The sequence below is a fragment of the Schistocerca nitens genome, chromosome 9 (genome assembly GCF_023898315.1).
Source record: "Schistocerca nitens isolate TAMUIC-IGC-003100 chromosome 9, iqSchNite1.1, whole genome shotgun sequence".
Taxonomy (NCBI): domain Eukaryota; kingdom Metazoa; phylum Arthropoda; class Insecta; order Orthoptera; family Acrididae; genus Schistocerca; species Schistocerca nitens.
In genome coordinates this window covers 279,019,548-279,038,126 of record NC_064622.1, presented here as the reverse complement: position 1 = coordinate 279,038,126, position 18,579 = coordinate 279,019,548, and the positions used below count along the sequence as shown (strand labels likewise).

The 18,579-nt window shown below is 44.1% G+C and overlaps 1 protein-coding gene across 1 annotated transcript in view; it reads left to right on the top strand.

Moving 5' to 3' along the window:
* LOC126202934 (deoxyribose-phosphate aldolase) overlaps positions 1-18,579 on the top strand; it is a 155,983-nt gene that overhangs the window by 112,420 nt on the left and 24,984 nt on the right. The window contains exon 5 of the mRNA XM_049937027.1: positions 13,867-13,952. Coding sequence (XP_049792984.1) covers positions 13,867-13,952 — 86 coding nt within the window. The remainder of the gene's footprint in view (positions 1-13,866; positions 13,953-18,579) is intronic.

Below are 18,579 nucleotides of genomic sequence, written 5' to 3'. Positions count from 1 at the left end.
AGATCTGAGGCTACCATGATTGCAATTTTAGTGCTTGTAATTTGAAAAACCATCAACAATATTTTGAGCTTCCACGTCTAAATGAAAAGAAACTAATTCCTCTCTATCAAGCTTGGATCCAGACCAATTGGCATATGTGATAAGGCATCAGCATGTGTATGTTGTGCCGTAGGTCAAAAATGTATCTCATAGTTGTATCATGACAGGAAAAGAACCCACACTTTAAGCAATGTGTGGCCTTTTCCAACAAGGATGCTGAAGGGTTAAAAAGAGACATCAGTGATTTGTGATCTTATAGAAAAACATGAATTTTTTGGAACATACATTGTTGCCAAAACCCCTTTCTCTTTCTGAGAATAAGGCTGTTGTGCTGAATTTAAGGATTTAGAGGTGTATGCAATAGGGTGTTCAAAAACGTCCACCCACTTATGAACAAGGATGGCACCAAGGCCAATCTGAGGCCCATCCGTTGGTAACACAACATGCTGGCCTGGTTGAAAAGTGACCAAACAAGGGGCTGACTGCAGCTTAAATTTCAACAATGTGAATGCTCGTTCACAGGCAGGAGACCAGTGGAAAGAAACATCTTTACATAATAATGCAAGGAGTTTATTGTGCCATAGTGGCAGCATCCCGTATGAGTTTGTGATAGTAAGCAATTTTGCTTAAAAATACCTCTAACACCTTGATAGATGTGGTGTGTGGCTACAGGGCAATAGCATCAGTATGCTGGTGCAATGGTTTAATGTCAGCACGGGGCACTTCAAAACCCAAATAAATAATTGATGGTTGAAAAAACTGTGTCTCACTCAAATTGCACATTAACTCTGCAGACTGTAAAACAGAATATAGAGCACAAAGGTCCCACAAAAATTTCTTTGTAGAGGCATCAGACACTACTTTGTCTTCTGAATAGTTGATGGAGCCTGGAAGTGATGCAATAAATTGCTCTAAAAATGTTGAAACGTAGCTGGTATGCTTGTCACACCAAAAGGCAAATACTGGCATTGATAATCTCAAATGGGGTACTGATAACTAGAAGAAATTTAGATTCCTTGTCAAGTGGCATCTGTAAATATGCCTCTGCCAAGTCGGTCTTTGAAAAAGCATGGCTCCCCAATAATTTTGCTAACTGCTCATCAGGGCGTGGCAAAGGATAGATATCAATGATTTACTGTACATTAATAGATTTTTTAAATCACCACAGAGATGTAATTTACCAGTAGGTCTTTTTGATTATCATCAGCAGCACTGACCATTCACTGGAAGAAAGAGGTCAAACAACATAAATGGATTGAAGACAATCTAATTCTGCTTTAACCTGATCCTGTAACAGTACTGGTACTGGGCGGGCCTGGAAAAAAGGGTGCAGGCAGACTGTTTCAATGTAATATGAGCCTGAAATTCTGTTGGACAATCCTGTCCTGGAGAAAATGGAGAGCATCTTACCATTGATATGGAACTTGATCAGAAGCTAAATACACTTCATCATTGATGGAGAATCCAAACACTTTAAAAGTGTTGATCCAAACAAATTTTCAGTGTAAGCATTGTCCACAACTAAGAATGTTGATGAATGAACCACTGCCTTGTGAGTCACAACTTCAGAAAACTGTCCGAAAATGTAACCCACCAGCCTCCATGATTCTGGATTCAGAAGGGGAGAACCCAAGTTTACATAAGTCCGAGAATTCGCCAACATTGCTGCTGCACCTGTGTCCACCTACATTCTCAATGACTTTTTCAACATACATACTTCAGTGTGTACCTCGCTTTGGGATACCTGCACTGCTGATACACTGTTCACATCCGTGTTCATTTCGTCGTCACTAGGGCTTGGAAAGGACTTGCATACAGAAGCAGTAAGTCCTTTCTTATGGCACCTATAACATGTTACCCAGCACTTGGGCATGTGGTCCATTCATGTTGAAAAAAGCAGGATGGGGATGAAGGCAGTTGAGCACAAGGCTATCACTGTTTTGATGTGGACTGTTCTCGTTGCGAACACCGAATAGCTATACGATGATGAGATGTCTGCTGGACAGCTGCAATAGCATCTATGTTATCTTGCAAACTGACTAGAGGCTGGGAGGGGTGAGAGGAACTGTTTTCTGAAACTTTGGACCAGGCTTCTATCTGACTACCTGCAGCATGTGAAACTACAAATGACTGAGCAATGTTCAATACTTCTGTAAGCATATTATTTTCACACTGTAGAGCTCACTCTCGAACTTCCCTAACAGGAGCAAAATGTATGATTGCATCATTTTATCAGCATAAGATTACTTATGAACATTTGTCACAAAATACGATGATGGCTAAGCCCATGTAGTTCTGCTGCCCATGCCCTGTATGACTGTTTTGGCCATTTTTGGCAGTGGTAAAACTCCATGTGAGCAGCAATAATGAGAGTACATTGACAGTGATAGGTAGGAAGTAACTCACACATCTGATCAAAAGAAATACTTGAAGGTTCATGTAAGGGAATGAACTGACACAACAACTGAGACCCACGAGATGAAATCCACGACAAAGAAAGAGCCTTACACAAGTTTACATCTGTTACCCCAAATGCCTGGAAATGTTGCCGCAGCCATTTTTCAGAAGCATCCCAGTCTTCTGCTGCATTGTCATACACAGGGAACAGTGGCAGATAGGTTGTTGGTGGGGCTACAGGTTGTGCCAATGAGGTCATCAAACTTGAAATAGCAAGTGTCAGCATCTGCTGTTTGTCAAGAAGAGACGTAAGCATTGCCTCCACGGATATTAAACTCAAGGGACTAATGACTAAAGTAGAGCATGTGGTGTCCAATATCGTACTCATTGCCAAAAAGTGTTGTAACCCAATAACACTGTAATTTATTGCTTGAAGAGAACACACACATGGACGACAAGGTAGAATGCACCATTGGCTGGTGGAGACTTGCACTCTGGCCTGTATCATTATTAGTTCCAACAGGCGCTGCACCACTGAGCGAGGTGACCCTCCCCCCAGGGGGCCCGCAGTCCTTTTCCCCCCAGGGGGCCCACAGTCCTTTTGTGGGTATGTGTGTGGCGCGCAGGGGGCCCCAAGCTGTTGCAGTCTCCTCTCCTTTCCTTTCCAGGCTGCATTACCATCCCTGTTCCTCTCCTCCCTATCCTTGCTCCTTTGTCCCTGCCCCCTCTTTTCGCACTTAGTGGACTTCTTTATGTCGACCTGGCTATCCTCCTGGCTTTGTTTTGGTCTGTGCTATTGTTTAGTTTGCTGTTTCCATCTCCTTTTCGGTGTTTTTGGTCCCCTTGGGGTTTGACCTCCATTTCCAAAATTTTCTGTTCAGTGTGAGCCATTTGGGGATGAACTTCCTACCTAGCTTCCATGGTGCAGATTCCTCTCCCCCTCCCCTTTCCCTTTGCACCCTCCTGCTAGGTCACCAGCACGGTAGCCAGTCTGTGTGGTGGGGCTGTTGAGTACCCACTTGGCTGAGCCCCCAGAAACCACAGGGATCACATTACTAGTACCTCCGCTGTTAATGCCTTGCGTATGCCCAGGGATCGATGCTCATCGTTTTGGGGCACCAGAACTCCCAGCAATGGCTGCCGTACCAGACGGCCCTTGCTGTAGCTGGATGGCGCTCACAGGGCGAGCCCCTGATTGGAGTGGGTGGTACTAGGACTGACGCCTTGCGCACGAAATGACAAAAGCTTCACCATCCTGGCCATTATGAGGCCATCTCTAAGAGTTGTAGCAGACATGACACTCCCTTTTTCTGTTCCTTTGGCCTTCCCCTCTTTGGCCACCCTCTGGGAGGAGGGTCAAGCTCGCCAGCTTGGGTTGAAACCTTTCTCTCGGTACCTTGTTTGTACCAGGGCAGATGGCGGAAGTTTTGCCACGACCTAGCCTTTGTTTTTCGTGGAGACGATTGAAGATAAGTATGGCAAAGTGGTAAAATTAGGTCTGGTGCTTTGCTCATAAAGACATCTTCTGCTGCCCAATCTGACGCCCTGCATGCTTGTGACTGTCTCGGTGACGTCCCAGTCTCTGTCATGCCCCACCAATCTTTGAACTCGGTACAGGGCATTATTGTCCACCTAGATCTTCTTCTCCAAACTGATTAGGAGCTCCGTGCTAACCTCGAGCGGCGAGGGGTTCATTTTATCCGCCGTGTGCAGCAAGGCCCTCCAGACAATCGCACCACTACGGGCGCCTTTATCCTGGCCTTCGAGGGGGATGTCCTCCCAGGAAGTTCAACGTAATGATGTATCAGTGTGATGTAAAAACTTCTATTCCACCTCCGATGAGATGCTTTAAATGCTTTCGGTTTGGACCCATGTCTTACCGTTGCACCACTGATCCCCTCTGCGGTGACTGTGGGCACCCCTCCTTGAGGGAGTGCCTGTGCTCCCCCACCAGTGTGTGTAAATTGTCATGGACAGCATTCTCCACACTTGCCTGTATGCCCGGTGTTTGTGAAAGAAAGAAGGATTCAAGAGTACAAAACCTTAGATCGGCTCACCTACACTGAGGCTCATCAAAAGTATGACCGGCTCTGTCCCGCGTCTGTGTCTTCTACTTTTGCTTCCGTTATGTCCATTCCCCCTCCTACCCCTTCCTCTTCCCAGCCCCACCCCATCCGTCCCATACCTTCAGCCTCCTCCTCCCTGTCCCACTCCCCCTCCCCCTCTCCATCAGTACCCATACCACTCCCCCTCCCCCTCCCCAGCTGGAGAATTGGTCCCCTCCTTCGGCGGCTGCCAGTACTGGAGCTCCCCCCCGGGACTCCTCTTCCCGGCACATCCCTGAAAGGCAAACTACGGCTCCATATTGGCAGCGCGATCCGCGCCTGGTGGGCACCAAGACTGCCCGGTGTTATTCCGTGTCCGCCATCGCCGAAGTCTGCCCTTCTCTTCCTTCCCAAAAGAAGAAGCAGAAACATAAGAACAAGGGCAAGGCCCCTCTGGTACCCCCTGAGGTGGAGCCTTCCCCTCATCCAGTCAATGAACCAACAGAGTCTGACCTCACCTATATGGGTATTACCCCATCCTTATCGGTGATGTATGGTGACTCGGCGGCATGACCGACTCCAGTCCCTTCGCTTCCCCTTTGAACTCTGGCTTGAGAATCGTCCAGTGGAATTGTAATGGGTATTTGCGTCTCCTTTCAGAGTTGCAGCCTCTTTTTTCCTTCTACTCTGCTGCTTGTATTGCGCTCCAGGAGACCCATTTTGTCAATTCTTACTCCCTCGCCCATCGTGGTTTCCATGCTTTCTGTCAGAACCAAATTGGCCCTTTGTAGGCTTCTGGTGGTGTTTGTACCTTGGTCCACAAGGACATTGTTAGTAAATGGGTTCCCCTCCATACCACTCTGGAAACCATTGCTGTCAGGGTCCATCTGGCCACTTCAATCACAATCTGTAATCTCTACCTCCCACCTGACAGGCCACCCAAATCCCATGCCCTCACCACCCTTCTTCAACAACTCCCTTCTCCCTTCCTGCTATTAAGGGACATTAATGCCCACAACCCTCTTTGGGGTAGTCATACGACTACTGCCCTGGGCAGGACAGTTGAAGCCGTTCTGGCAAGGCTTGACCTCTGTTTACTAAACACAGGTGCTCCCACACACTTTAGTGTGGCACATGGCACCTTCTGTACCATTGAATTCTCCAACTGCAGTCATGGCCTTCTTACCTCCATTCAGTGGGGAGTCCACGATGACTTATGTGACAGTGACCATTATCTGATTGTTTTGACCTCCCTTCAGTGTCTCTCGCTCCATCACCCTCCCAGGTGGGCCGTATCTAACGCTGATTGGGGTGCCTTCTACTCTGCTGCCATTCCCCATGTATTGCCACACGACAGTGTTGATGAATCTACTCAGACTTTGACTGTTGCCATCCTTTCAGCAGCTGTTTCAGCAATCCCTTCTTCCTCAGGTTCCCCACGCTGGAAGATGGTCCCTTGGTGGACTCCGGAAATTGCTGCAGCCGTAACAGAGCACCGCCGTGCTCTTCAACATTTCAAGCGGCACCCTTCTACTGCTCTTCTTCTGGTCTTTAAACGACTCCACTCCCGGGCCCGCTACCTAATCAAATTTCAGAAACGGATTTGCTGGGAACAATGTGTAGCTGCCATAGGACCACACATCCCCTCTTCACAAGTCTGGGAGAAACTCAGGTGAATTTTTGGCCACGGTCCTCTCACTGGGGTTGCAGGAATTTCTGTGCATGGTGTTGTCCTTACCAATTTGGACTTTGTAGCAGAAAATTTCGCTCAACACTTTGCTCAAGCTTCGGCATCGGCTCAGTATCTGCCCATGTTCCTTCTCCTGAAAGAGCTCTCAGAATAACTGCCTTTGTCTTTTGTTTCTCGCTGCTCGGAGCCATATAATGCTCCATTCAGTGAGTGGGAATTTGCCAGGGCCCTCACCGTTTGTCCTGACATGGCTCCTGGACTGTATCGGATACATAGCCAAATGCTCCAACACTTATCGGTGGCTGGACACCATCATATACTGACCCTTTTCAACCATCTGTGGAGCGTTCCGGTGTTGAAGCCAGGAAAGCTGCCTCTTCAGTTGGATATCTACTGTCCAGTTAGCCTTACTAACACCCTCTGCAAGCTCCTTGAATGCATGGTGAGTCGGCGGCTTTTTTAGATCCTCGAATCCCGCGACCTTTTGTCGTCGACTCAAAGTGGTTTTCGCTGTGGCCACTCTATGGTGGATAACTTGGTGCACCTGGAGTCTGCTATCCGGTTGACTTTTTCCCATCGGCAACACCTCCTCGCAGTCTTCTTTGATCTGCATGAAGCCTACGACACCACCTGGCACCACCACATCCTCACCACCCTTCATGAATGGGGCCTTCGTGGCATTCTGCCCATTTTTATCCGTAACTTCCTTTCTTGTCACTCTTTGCGGGTCCATGTTGGTTGCTCCTACAGCACTCCCCATCGGCAAGAAAATGGGGTTCCACAGGGTTCCGTGCTGAGCATCCCTCTCTTTCTCATAGCCATTAATGGTCTGGTGATAGCTGTTGAGCCAACAGTGTCCCCCTCTTTGTATGCTGACGATTTTTGTATCTACCTCGCTTCCTCCATAATGGTTGCTTCAGAACGCCTTGATGTGTGTCTCGGCCACAGCTCTGTCTTGATCTCTCAATCGATTCAAAGGATTCTGTCCCTCCAATAGCTCTTCGCCCACAATTCTGCTGTCTCCTCAGTTCATTCCAGGGTTCAGAAGTGGCTGGTTTTGCTTACACGTTATGCTGATGCACAGAACTTCATTTCCTGCCTGATGGCTGTAGTGTCTTTACTGCAGAATTGGTAGCCATCTTGCGTGCTCAGGACTATCCTTCACTTTCTGTAATGACTCATTGAGCGGTTTGCACGCTACGGCCACTGCTTCCCTCACCATCCGTTGGTCATTGCTATACAGGAGTCCCTTTCTCTCCTTGCTCAACATGGATGCTCGGTGGTTTTCATTTGGACACCAGGCCATGTTGGGATTCGTGGCAATTAACTTGCCGGTCGACTGGCTAAGTTAGCTACTACCAGGCCATCTCTTGCTATTGGCATTCCGGAAATAGATCTTCGCTCAGCATTACATCGTCAGGTTTTGGGTCTTTGGGATGCAGAATAGCACACTCTTTCTTTGCCAAACAAGCTCAGGGTGATTAAGGATTCCACAACTCCATGGCAGTCCTCCTCTTGGACCTCTGGTAAGGTCTCTGTCGTCCTCTGCCGGCTCCGCATCGGCCATACTTGGTTGACTCACGATTATCTCCTCCATCGTGAGGACCCCCCCTCTCTGTCGTTGTTGATCGATGTTGAATGTGGCTTACATCTTACTGGACTGCCCCAACTAAGTCACCCTGCGACGGACTTTTAGCTTTCCAGAGCTGCTACCCCTGGTATTGGCTGACAATGCCTCAATGGCAGATCTCGTTTTACGTTTTATTCATGATGGGCATTTTTATCACTTTATTTAAGGGAGGGACCTTCCACCTTATCAGTGAGTGGAGGGGATTGCAGGCCTTCTTGCTCCCCACTTCGCCCTGACTGGATTGGCTTCAACTGGGCTTGGTGGTTCACGCCGGCCCTCTGCCTTCCCAAATGTCTTGAGCATCTCTCTTGTCTCTGTGCTTTTTCCTTCATGCCCCTGTCATTAGTCACTTTCTTTCCCTCACCACTTCTTCTGTCCTTTTCCTTCCTTCCCTGTTAATAATTATCATTTTATGGATATTGTAGTTCCCTCTTTTAGTGTGGGATTTTATCAGTTTTAGTTAATCTAAGGTCAGGGGGACTGATGACCGCATAGTTTGGTCCCTTCTCCACCCAACCAACCAATGAGGTGACGCTGTGGGTACCACACTGGACTCGCATTTGGGAGGACGATAGTTCAAACTGGTGTCTGGCCATCGAGATCTAGGTTTTCTGTGATTTCCCTAAATTGCTTCAGGCAAATGCCGGGATGGTTCATTTGAAAAGGCATGGCCCACTTGTTTCCCCATCCATCCCTAATCCAGTGAGACCAATGACCTCACTGCTTGGTCTCCCCTCCCCCCCCCCCCCTCCCCAACCAACCAACCAAAAAACCAATCAGGGGGTGCAACTGGCTGGCTATGCATGCAACTGCTGTTGTATTAGCAGCCCAGATGGCCTCTAGTGGCCAAATCAAGCACAAACCTCATGTGATGACTATGAAGTCCAAATTGGTAGCTGCAGCTCTTTTAATCTTAGTTATATACATGATGAGGGCAGTAAGTGAAACTACATTATGAATGAAGAAATATATAAATCAATGTAGACATTGTCAGTTAGGTGCCAACTCTCATGGCTTACAACAACTGGAAAACTGATTACTGAAATCTAATTGATGATCCTAATAGTAGTGTTTGACCAATTTTCCTCTCAGACTTATTAGAATGTCCATATAGAAAAAGTAGACTGAGAAAGAAGCTGATGAGCAGTCCAGAAATTGGGGCTCAAAAACCCAACTCCACTATTCCCAATTTATGTTGACTCATTTTTAATGTCTTGTTTCTTACAGTAAAAGAACGGTTTGACTTCAAAATTATTAGAAATAAGTATTGATATAAGCTGCCCGATAGAGCGTACTTTTATTTATTCATCATCAGACATTTATCAGGCAGATATACCCATTATCGGAGGCATCTTATATACTGGTTTCTTAACACATATGAAAGACATTTGGCAATAACATTCATATAACTGTCAATTATATGATAGTTTTAATCATATTTATGTGGGTATTGTTTAATTATCAATTAATGTGATGATTAAAACTGTCATATAATTAGACAGTTATATAAACATTACTGTAAAACATCTTTGGTGTGTGCTAAGAAGCCAGTATATAAGACACTGCTGTTGATAGTCACAATAAATTTTTAAAATTGCTCATTGGGATGACAGTACTAGTGGCAAAGGTAGCATAGTTATGTAGAAATGCATATTAAATCTCTTTGGATGTAGTAAAGGAGTTATGAGAAAACAAAGAGAGAAGTCTTAGATATTTGTAAGGTACTGAAAGAGTATTAACAATATGAGTTCAAGACAAGGGATGCAGTGCAAGAGCAGTAAATGGCGTCCACAAAATTAACTCTGTGATCATGTTATAATAAAGATTATAAAATGGCAGAGATGGAAAAATAGAAGGGGCACTTTACCAGAGCAGAAAACAGGGGCACAGAAAAGAGTATATGCAATGGTGCAAATTAAAGCAGTAATTGGGATAACAGACAAGTCATCTTCTTCTTCTTCTTCTTCTTCTTCTTGTTCGGAACTTTGAAGCTTGTATGGGAGCAGTGGCATTCGAGGCAATTGTATTTGTTCAGATGCAGACTCTTTGCAGCGACACACCACCGTTCTCACTTCAGCCTTCACTGGACATAATGACCCCAACAGCCTACTCTAAAAGCTGATTTCCCAGGCCATCACATCGAATCCTGGTATTGCTGATCCCTCCAAAAAACAACTTCGGAGCACACCACTTGTCAGCCAGTATTATCTTGGTCTTGAATGTATCAATCAGCTACTTCAACAAGGCCGTGGCTTCCTAAAATCATGCCCTGAAATTTGATCCATTCTGTCTGACATTTTACCCACCATACCTAGAATAGCTTTTCGTTGCCCTCCCAATCTCTGCAATATCCTTGTCAGACCCTGTGCTCCTTTGCGCACATCTCCCTACCCTATGGCTCCTACCCCTGTGACCATCCCCGGTGCAAGACTTGTCCTATGCACTCTCCTACCACCACCTATTCCAGCCCCAAACTGGCAAAACATATACTATCAAAGGGAGAGCCACTTGTGAAATGACAAGTCATGTACCAGCTGTTATGTAAACACTGTGCAGCCTTTTACATCAGTGTGACTACCACCCAGTCATCAGTCCGGATGAATGGGCATAGGCAGAGGGTGTATACAGGCAACACACAATATCCAGTTGCAGAGCATGCTGCATAACATGGCAATCATGACCTTGGTGCCTGTTTCACCATATGTGTCATCTCAGTTCTTCCCCCCAGATAACAATTTCTCAGGACTCCACAGGTGGGAACTAGCACTACAATGTGTCCTTGGTTCTCACTACCCACCTGGTCTTAATTTATTCACACTAACAGCTCCTATCTTCACTCTATAATCTTACCCTCCCATACATTACCATTAAATTTCTCTGTCTCTTAAAGTTTCGAAAGCTTCGAGAGGTGTAAGATATACAAAAGGAAAACTTTTTACTTATCTTCATTTACTGTTTTTGTTGTTGGCTGCAGTTCTTGCGTCTAGGAATACATTCACGAGGATGTAATTTTTTTATAACATTGTGGCTTCCAGATGACTGACTATTTGATGAAGTTCTTTCTGTTGCTATGACTTCCTTTTATTTTATCCCATTCTTCTGTATCACACCGACAATTTCACCGAAGAACACAAATTACATTGTTGTTGACAAAATTAGAAAAATACATGTTTTTCCATCAGAGGCATGCCCACTACTACCTACATTCCGCAGCACTCACAATATTCCAAAGAGTTTACAAAGCAAGAGAGTTTACATACTTTCTTGACAAATGAAGAATCTTTAATAAGTTATACTATTATTTTGTAAATGAATCCAGAAATAAATTTAATAATTAGTGTTATAATGTGAATTAATAATATGAATTTTAAGCATTCCAGATATTTTGCAATTTCAAATATTTCTAAAAGAAAAATAAAGCTAACTGTAAACACAGAGTACTAACAAATTAATTTCTTTTTATACATTTTAGCCTGAAATATAATACAATCGTATTCAAAATTATATGAAATTCTTTTAGTGGAACAGCTGACATAATGGCCACCGATACAAGTTACTTGGTATCAACTATTTCTTTAAAAAAAGGTACTGTTAGAGGAGGGTGTCCCATTAAAACTCCATTTCAGTTTTGTACATCTTTCATTTTCTGGTGTGTCTATTTTTCGCTGTCCCCCCTCCCACCTCTATTACATACAATGCACTTAGCTTTTCACTCTTATGAACTTGTGCACGATGTTTTAGTAGTAATCTCTGTCTTGCATATCACCCTGTCTTCCACCTTTAAGCTCTGAGGTTTTCAAACCTCATCTGGTGCAATCTCCAAAAATCAGTCTTTCCTTCTCATCCTTCTCAGTAAGTCTCACCTAAACCGGAGTTCCAAGTAATTTTTCTAAACTGTACCCCTTTCCCTAAACCTCTCTAGTCCTTTTCCATCACCCCTCTTCCTCCCCTTCAACTATTCCGCGAGGAGGAGTCACTGGCTGCGAAAGCTTGTGAAAGTTAAATCCTTTTGTGTGTGTGTGTGTGTGTGTGTGTGTGTGTGTGTGTGTGTGTGTGTGTGTGTCTGTGTCTGCTGCAGTTTGATGAGTAAATTTTTTTATTTGTCCATTTACATTATATTATGCAGACTTTAAACTATAAAACTTTTCTGGTGGGAGGGGGGATGTGGACTCTGAGCTGAATTTATTGGCTATGAAATGCACATTGAGACTGCAGAAAATGCAAAATGGTAAGAAGAAATCAAGGAGTCGAAACCTGGATAAATGGAGCGAACCAGAGGTTACTGAGAATTCAAGAGGGAGCTTCAGGCATGATGGACTGAAATGGGGGAAAGGGATATAATAGAAGACAAGTAAGTAGCTTTTAGGCATGAAATATGTATGGCAGCAAAGGATCGCATACGTAAAAGAGTGAGGCCTAACAAAAATCCCTGGATAACACAAGAGATCTCGAATATAATGGCAGAAGGGAGGAAATACTAAGTTATAGCAAATGAAGCAGGTGAAAGGGAATGCAAACATCTAAAATGTGGGGTTAACAGAAACTGTAGAATAGATAAGCAAGAATTTCCTAGGAAAGCCAGCCAAGAAAAAAATATATCATATGATTTGCAAGATACATAAGATAGGGGAAATACTCTCAGACCTAGGAAGACCTTAATAATTCCAATTCCAAATAAGGCAGGTACTGACAGTTGAGAATACCATTGATCTATTAGTTTAATAAGTCACATTTTCAGATTATTAATACAAGTTATTTACAGATGAAGGAAAAAACTGGTAAAAGCTGACCTTAGTGAAGGTCACTTAGTGTTCCAGAGAAATGTAGGAAACAGTGAGGCAATGCTGACCCCATGACTTATCCTAGAAGATAGATTGAAAGGCAAACCTACATTTATGACATTTGTAGATTTAGAGAAAGTGGACTACATGCTTGGAAATTCTGAAGGTAACAGGGATAAAATACAAGGAGCAAGATGTAATTGTAACTTGTACGGAAACCAGCTTCTAATAATACAAGGCGAAGGACATTGAAGAGAAACTGTAGTTGAGAACAAAGTGAGACCGGGTTTTAGCCCACGGAGCTGTGAAGGAAACCAAGGAGAAATTTGGTAGGGAAGAAAAATAAAATCTTTGATGTTTGCTGATGACATTGTAATTCCTTCTGAGATGGCAACGGACTTAGATGAGCAGTTTAACAGAATGGATTATGTCTTGAAAAAAGATTTTAAGATGAATAACAACAAAAGTAAAACAAGGATAATGTGATGCTGTCAGATTAAATCAGATGATGCAGAGGGGATTAGGTTAGGAAAAGTGACATTAAAAGTAGTAGATGGGTTCTACTGTTTGGGCAGCAAAGTAACTGATGATGGGCAGAGTAGAGGGGATATAAAATTTGGACTGGCAATAACAAGAAAAGCATTTCTGAAAGAGAACATCTAACATCAATTTAAGTGTTAAGAAGCCTTTACTGAGGGTATTTAAAATGTAGCCTTGTATGGAAGTGGAATTTGGATGATAAATGGTGCAGACAAGAAGCTTTTGCAATGGGGTGCTGTAAGAGAATGTTGAAGAATAGATGAGTAGATCAAATACAAAGTGAGGAATAACTGAAATCAATTGGGGGGTGGGGGTGGGGGTGGGGGGACTTGACTAAAAGATGTGATTGGTTGATAGGACACATCCTGAGGTACTAAAGAATTGTCAGTTTAGTGTAAGGTTCAGGGATAAAAATTGTAGAGGCAGACCAAGGCTTGAATACAGTATCCATGTTCAAATGGATTTAGGTAGCAATAGTCACTCAGGATAGAGTAGGTTTGCACAGGCTAGACTAGCATGAAGAAACACATTAAATCAGTATTTTAATGAAAACAAGAACAAGAAACCTGACTCCAGCCACAGAAACTTAGTCATATGCCATTTAAATTTTGGCACTGTAGTGTTGTACGTGTACACAAAAAATGCACTGCTTTTCAGTTTTTTGTATGATTTTGAAAATATTTTTCTACTGCATGGAATTTCATTGTTAATGCAATGTTTAAAAGTTTCTTCTTTTAATTTCAGGAAAAGAAACTTTCAATGCAACAATTCCGGTCAGTATTGTTATGTGCCGAGCAATTCGAGATTACTATTTGAAAACTGGATATAAGGTAAAGAAATAATTATGATTCTAAAGTAATAGTCAGAATACCCTCCCCTCTCCTCCTCATCCCCTGTCCCCCCTCCCCCCCCCCCCCTTTCTCTCTATCTTGTCAGTAACAGTGAATATGTATGGAAAATTAAGTGATTCTATAAACAAAGTTTGACAGATCTGTTACGAAATAATATCAGTCTATCTATCTCATGAATCACCCATAACATAACCCAATGTTCCTTTAAAAGCAGCTGATTTTGTCTTGAGAGAAATTGAATAACCTAAGTGCAGCAGTGATTAACAATGAATTAAAAGTATAATATGTTGTTTTGCTTTGAAAGTTCTCCACTTTATTGAAAAAAATCACCATCAATCGGACCATAAGAATTTGAAATGCTGTTCTTTACATTGTTGAGATTCAGACAATACAAAACTCATGATGCAAACTTTTCCCATCCTTAGCAATGTACACGTGATGTAAACTGACAAACACCAGGCAGGTGTGGAATTTATAGATCCTTAGCTGTTCATGCAAATAATATAGCACTCAGTTTCCAAATTGTAAACACTTCCAGCAGAATGAGTATGAGTATATTGTCAGGAAATAAAAACACCCAAAGAAATGAGAAGTTAGGCAAATAGCCTCCCTGATCAAGATTTTCTTAAAGGTGTGCTATTATTATGTGACTCATATTACAGAGTGTCACTTAGGAATGATACAGAAAGAAGATTCATTTAATAATCATTGTTCTACAGGGTGATTATAATTAAACTTTCCAACCACTGTAGAAATAATACCACTGGTCAGAATGATGTCAAATTGCAACGGAATATTATCAGAGAAGGGGGGAAACGTGTGGCAGAAGAAAAATAAATAGTTACAAAATTTAGCAACAGATGGCGCTGTAACAGTCATCATTTAATAGTAGTCAACTACAAATGACAAATGAATCATACAACAATGCCTAAGGTGTATGTTTCACGTTAAACAAACTGTACTACTCAGTGTGCATGGATGTACAGGTGTGATACTGTTAGTTACATAAGCCCTTCTACCACAGCAAGGTTGTATCACATCGGATGGGAAATACCAGTTTGTAATTGTCCTGAGGCCAAAAACCACATAAAAAGCATCACTCACATTGGTTTTGAATTATCCTGAGGCCAAAACCAACATAAAAAGCATCAATCACATCGGTTTTGAATTGTCCTGAGGCCAAAAACCACATAAAAAGCATCAATCACATCAGTTTTTAATTATTCTGAGGCAAAAACCCGCATAAAAAGCATCAGTCAAAATAAAATCAGGTTATTAATTTCCATGTAGCTGCCGCAAAACATATTCAAAATGCTGTCCACCATTTTCTGCAACAAGTTGAAATCGAGAAACAGCATGTTTCACAACTGATCGAAGTGTTTCTGGGTTCATGTTCAGAATGTGTTGCACAATGTGTGCCTTCAATGCAGCTAAGTTTGCAGTCGGAGCACTGGACACAACGTCTTTCAGATAGCCCCACAGCCAGAAATCACACGGATTAAGATCAGGCGATTGGGACGCCCAGGCTGTAGGGAAATGGCGGCTGATAATTCTAGCATTTCTGAAGTGGCACTTCAGCAGCTACTTAACTGGACTTGCAATGTGCGGAGGTGCACCATCTTGCATAAAAATGATCCCATCCACACATCCGTGCTGTTGGAGAACTGGAATGACGTGCTTGCCCAAAAGGCACTCATAGCGCTTACCAGTGACAGTACAGGTAACAGGGCTGGAAGCATCCGTCTCTTTGAAAAAATATGGCCCTATGATAAATAATACCATAAACCCGCACCACACAGTGACCTTTTCAGGATGAAGTGGTACTGATTGATTTGTGTGGATTTTCTGTAGCCCATTTATGACAATTCTGGGTATTGACATATCCTGTCAGATGGAAGTGGGCTTCGTCTGTCCACAAAATCTTCCACAGCCAATCATTGTCCACTTCCATTCAAGCAAGAAATTCTAAAGCAAAGGTCTCTCTTGCTGGTAGGTCAACAGGAAGCAACTTGTGCACATGGGTAATTTTGAATGGATAGCAAAGAAGTATATTTCATAGGATAATGTTCAGGTAGCTCTCTGTGCACTACATGTTTGCACACCATCACTTGTCTCCTCTTGCATTGCTGTGGCCACTGCATCCACTGACATTGAATCAATTTGTTTCCTTCCTGTACCAGGTTGCACACCTAAAAAACCCATCTTTTCGAATTTCTGAATCATTTTCTCTTGACTCATGCCAGTCATCATTCTTGTAATACAGCTTCACAAGCAGAGCATGAGCCTGCATTGTGACAGTCATGGCAAACATCACAGACATGAAGGGAGAAAAAGTTGTGTACCCAGCACTTTTATACCAACTTCAGTGGGCCGTGCACATGACGGGTGTTTTCATTTAGGTATTCTGACACATACAGCACCATCAATTGATCAGTTTTCACACTGTTTTTTTTTCTTCTGCCATATGTTTTCCCCCTTCTCCAATAATATTCCATTGCAATTTGACATCATTCTGACCAGTACTGTTATTTCTACAGCATTTTGAAAGTTTAACTTTAATTATAATCACCCTGTATATGAGCAGTGGCTTAGAGGCATTGCTTGGTACACTAAAATCTGTTAAATGGCTAAGAAGTGACACACTTCTTCTTGAGACAGTAGCAGTAATGAAAAGTAAGAAACTTTTAACTGCACAGGTCATCGTCCAATCTGTGATATTATACACTCCTGGAAATTGAAATAAGAACACCGTGAATTCATTGTCCCAGGAAGGGGAAACTTTATTGACACATTCCTGGGGTCAGATACATCACATGATCACACTGACAGAACCACAGGCACATAGACACAGGCAACAGAGCATGCACAATGTCGGCACTAGTACAGTGTATATCCACCTTTCGCAGCAATGCAGGCTGCTATTCTCCCATGGAGACGATCGTAGAGATGCTGGATGTAGTCCTGTGGAACGGCTTGCCATGCTATTTCCACCTGGCGCCTCAGTTGGACCAGCGTTCGTGCTGGACGTGCAGACCGCGTGAGACGACGCTTCATCCAGTCCCAAACATGCTCAATGGGGGACAGATCCGGAGATCTTGCTGGCCAGGGTAGTTGACTTACACCTTCTAGAGCACGTTGGGTGGCACGGGATACATGCGGACGTGCATTGTCCTGTTGGAACAGCAAGTTCCCTTGCCGGTCTAGGAATGGTAGAACGATGGGTTCGATGACGGTTTGGATGTACCGTGCACTATTCAGTGTCCCCTCGACGATCACCAGTGGTGTACGGCCAGTGTAGGAGATCGCTCCCCACACCATGATGCCGGGTGTTGGCTCTGTGTGCCTCGGTCGTATGCAGTCCTGATTGTGGCGCTCACCTGCACGGCGCCAAACACGCATACGACCATCATTGGCACCAAGGCAGAAGCGACTCTCATCGCTGAAGACGACACGTCTCCATTCGTCCCTCCATTCACGCCTGTCGCGACACCACTGGAGGCGGGCTGCACAATGTTGGGGCGTGAGCGGAAGACGGCCTAACGGTGTGCGGGACCGTAGCCCAGCTTCATGGAGACGGTTGCGAATGGTCCTCGCCGATACCCCAGGAGCAACAGTGTCCCTAATTTGCTGGGAAGTGGCGGTGCGGTCCCCTACGGCACTGCGTAGGATCCTACGGTCTTGGCGTGCATCCGTGCGTCGCTGCGGTCCGGTCCCAGGTCGACGGGCACGTGCACCTTCCGCCGACCACTGGCGACAACATCGATGTACTGTGGAGACCTCACGCCCCACGTGTTGAGCAATTCGGCGGTACGTCCACCCGGCCTCCCGCATGCCCACTATACGCCCTCGCTCAAAGTCCGTCAACTGCACATACGGTTCACGTCCATGCTGTCGCGGCATGCTACCAGTGTTAAAGACTGCGATGGAGCTCCGTATGCCACGGCAAACTGGCTGACACTGACGGCGGCGGTGCACAAATGCTGCGCAGCTAGCGCCATTCGAAGGCCAACACCGCGGTTCCTGGTGTGTCCGCTGTGCCGTGCGTGTGATCATTGCTTGTACAGCCCTCTCGCAGTGTCCGGAGCAAGTATGGTGGGTCTGACACACCGGTGTCAATGTGTTCTTTTTTCCATTTCCAGGAGTGTAGAAAGAGGAGAGGAAGTAAGTGATGCTGAGAGGGAGGAAAGACCTAAGTGGAAACAAGGCTCCTGGAGTGGATGACATTGTGTCAGTATTATTGATATCATTGTGAGAGCCAGCCATGACAAATTTATTCCATCTAGTGTACAAGATATATACCTCCAGGCCACATGGCATATCTTAGAAGATAAGTGGAAGAAAGGTGAACCTATGAATGTGGCATTTGTAAAGTTAGAGAAAGCTTTAGACAGTATTGACTGTACTACTCTAGGTAGTAGGGGTAAAATACAGGGAATGGAAGGTTATTTACAACATGTACATAAACCAGGCTGGAGTTAGAAGAGCCAAAGGGCATAAAAGGAAAGCAGTAGTTGAGAAGAGGGTGAGGCAGGTTTGTAGCCTAACCCCCCATGATATTCAATCTGTACACTGAGTAAGCACTAAGTGAAACTGAAGAGAAACTTAG